This window comes from Aspergillus welwitschiae (assembly GCF_003344945.1).
Source record: "Aspergillus welwitschiae strain CBS 139.54b unplaced genomic scaffold BDQ94scaffold_217, whole genome shotgun sequence".
NCBI classification, from domain to species: domain Eukaryota; kingdom Fungi; phylum Ascomycota; class Eurotiomycetes; order Eurotiales; family Aspergillaceae; genus Aspergillus; species Aspergillus welwitschiae.
In genome coordinates, this window is record NW_020798911.1 from 1 (window position 1) to 1,457 (window position 1,457).

The following is a 1,457-nucleotide window of genomic DNA, read 5'->3' on the forward strand; positions in this document are numbered from 1 at the left end:
CATACACCGACTCGCAGACTGCTTGTCCGAAGCGAACCGGAGGGAATTACCCAGGACTCGCGACGTCGTCTGCGTCATTGTTCAGGACCAGGATATACTACAGATGGAACCGAATCCGAGTGAATACTGTATACAGTACATTGTACCACAACATCTAAGCTAACTATTGTACATGAATGGCAGCGGGCATGGACGGATACGGACCTCCGTTCCATACGGGCCTCCATTCTGGCTGTGATGCACTTTCCTGACACGATTACCCAGTCCCAACAGCGACGACGTGGTGGGGACTAGAGGACGGGTTAGTCGTGCGACAGACCTCATCGGAGCGATTGATTCACTTGGCGATGACGCAGCCCATCGTCTGGACTCGCCAGCCGTGGGTGTCGTGGATGTGACGGGATTTCCAGACGACGGGGCCCACAATCCACGACCAGAAAACCTGTCCAAACACACCAGGCCACCTGCAAATTCGTTAGCGCGCAGCTCTCATCGTATGTGTGCCGGGCGCATATTGGAAGGTCTACTTACCACTCCCAGCCCCGGCCCATTTCCGACTTTTGCTGCATCTCGGTCCCATGGACCTCGGTGCCTGGAATCCCCCAAGTATGATGCCATTTGCGAGAGATGAGCCACATCAAGACCGTGAGAAACACCTAATGACTCAATTAGAAACCGATACAATTTTGAATAGGAGTAGGCGGTGGCCGTTTTACCTGAACGAGCGACGCCACCGTAACAAGCACGAGGATCTTGGTGGTGTATGCAAGGCGACGGAACCGGTCTACGGCACCGAGCTTGCCCCTCGAGGTGGAGGATAAATCATTACCGCCACTACTGCGAATGATATAGCCTTCCTGAAGCTTAGCCACGTAGTAGAAGCGACTGTTCGACGCGTGAACAGGGCAATGCCACACGGTAGATAGGTGCCCATGATCCAGTACTCGGCATCTCCGGGCATGATGGTACCAACCATGGTTCCGAATTGCACTGAAGCCCAGTAGACATGAAGCATAACAACGGCGGACAGCGACAGCCCGAGGCCCCGCAGCAGGAGGGGAGGCGTGTTGCGATGGGCGATGAGATAGGCCATGCCAGACGCAACAACAACCGTCCAGGTACCCGCCCAGCAGGCCCACCATATACTGACCGCAGTATAGGCTGGCTGGGGCGTGGATGCGGCAGTGACCCCAAGTTCGGATCCCATGATTCTGCTGTCGTGGGGAGGGAAAAGGATGCAAAAGATATCAATGCAATGGTAGGCAAATCTAACGAGGGAATGGCTAGTATTGGCCGAGACCGTCGCTCAATGTCATCGGGCCTGCTTCTGTAGGGGGGAGAGGCGTCAGTGACATTGGCACTGGGCTAGCCAGTCTTTTCAACTGCTCGAGATTTCGAGGTTACATCTTTTATGGACAGGACGGCTCTCCAGCCTACAGCGGGGCCGGCGCCCAACT

General features: G+C 55.3%; 1 protein-coding gene across 1 annotated transcript; it reads right to left on the minus strand.

Annotated features, from left to right (window-relative positions):
• BDQ94DRAFT_180128 (uncharacterized protein) lies at nucleotides 1-1,207 on the minus strand (the record flags this gene model as incomplete). The annotated part of the gene is made up of 4 exons (XM_026773548.1): nucleotides 1-464; nucleotides 532-656; nucleotides 717-885; nucleotides 918-1,207. 4 exons carry the CDS (start codon nucleotides 1,205-1,207, stop codon nucleotides 338-340), a joined length of 711 nt encoding a protein of 236 aa, XP_026619179.1. The 3' UTR covers nucleotides 1-337.
• Nucleotides 1,208-1,457: the final 250 nt, after the last annotated feature.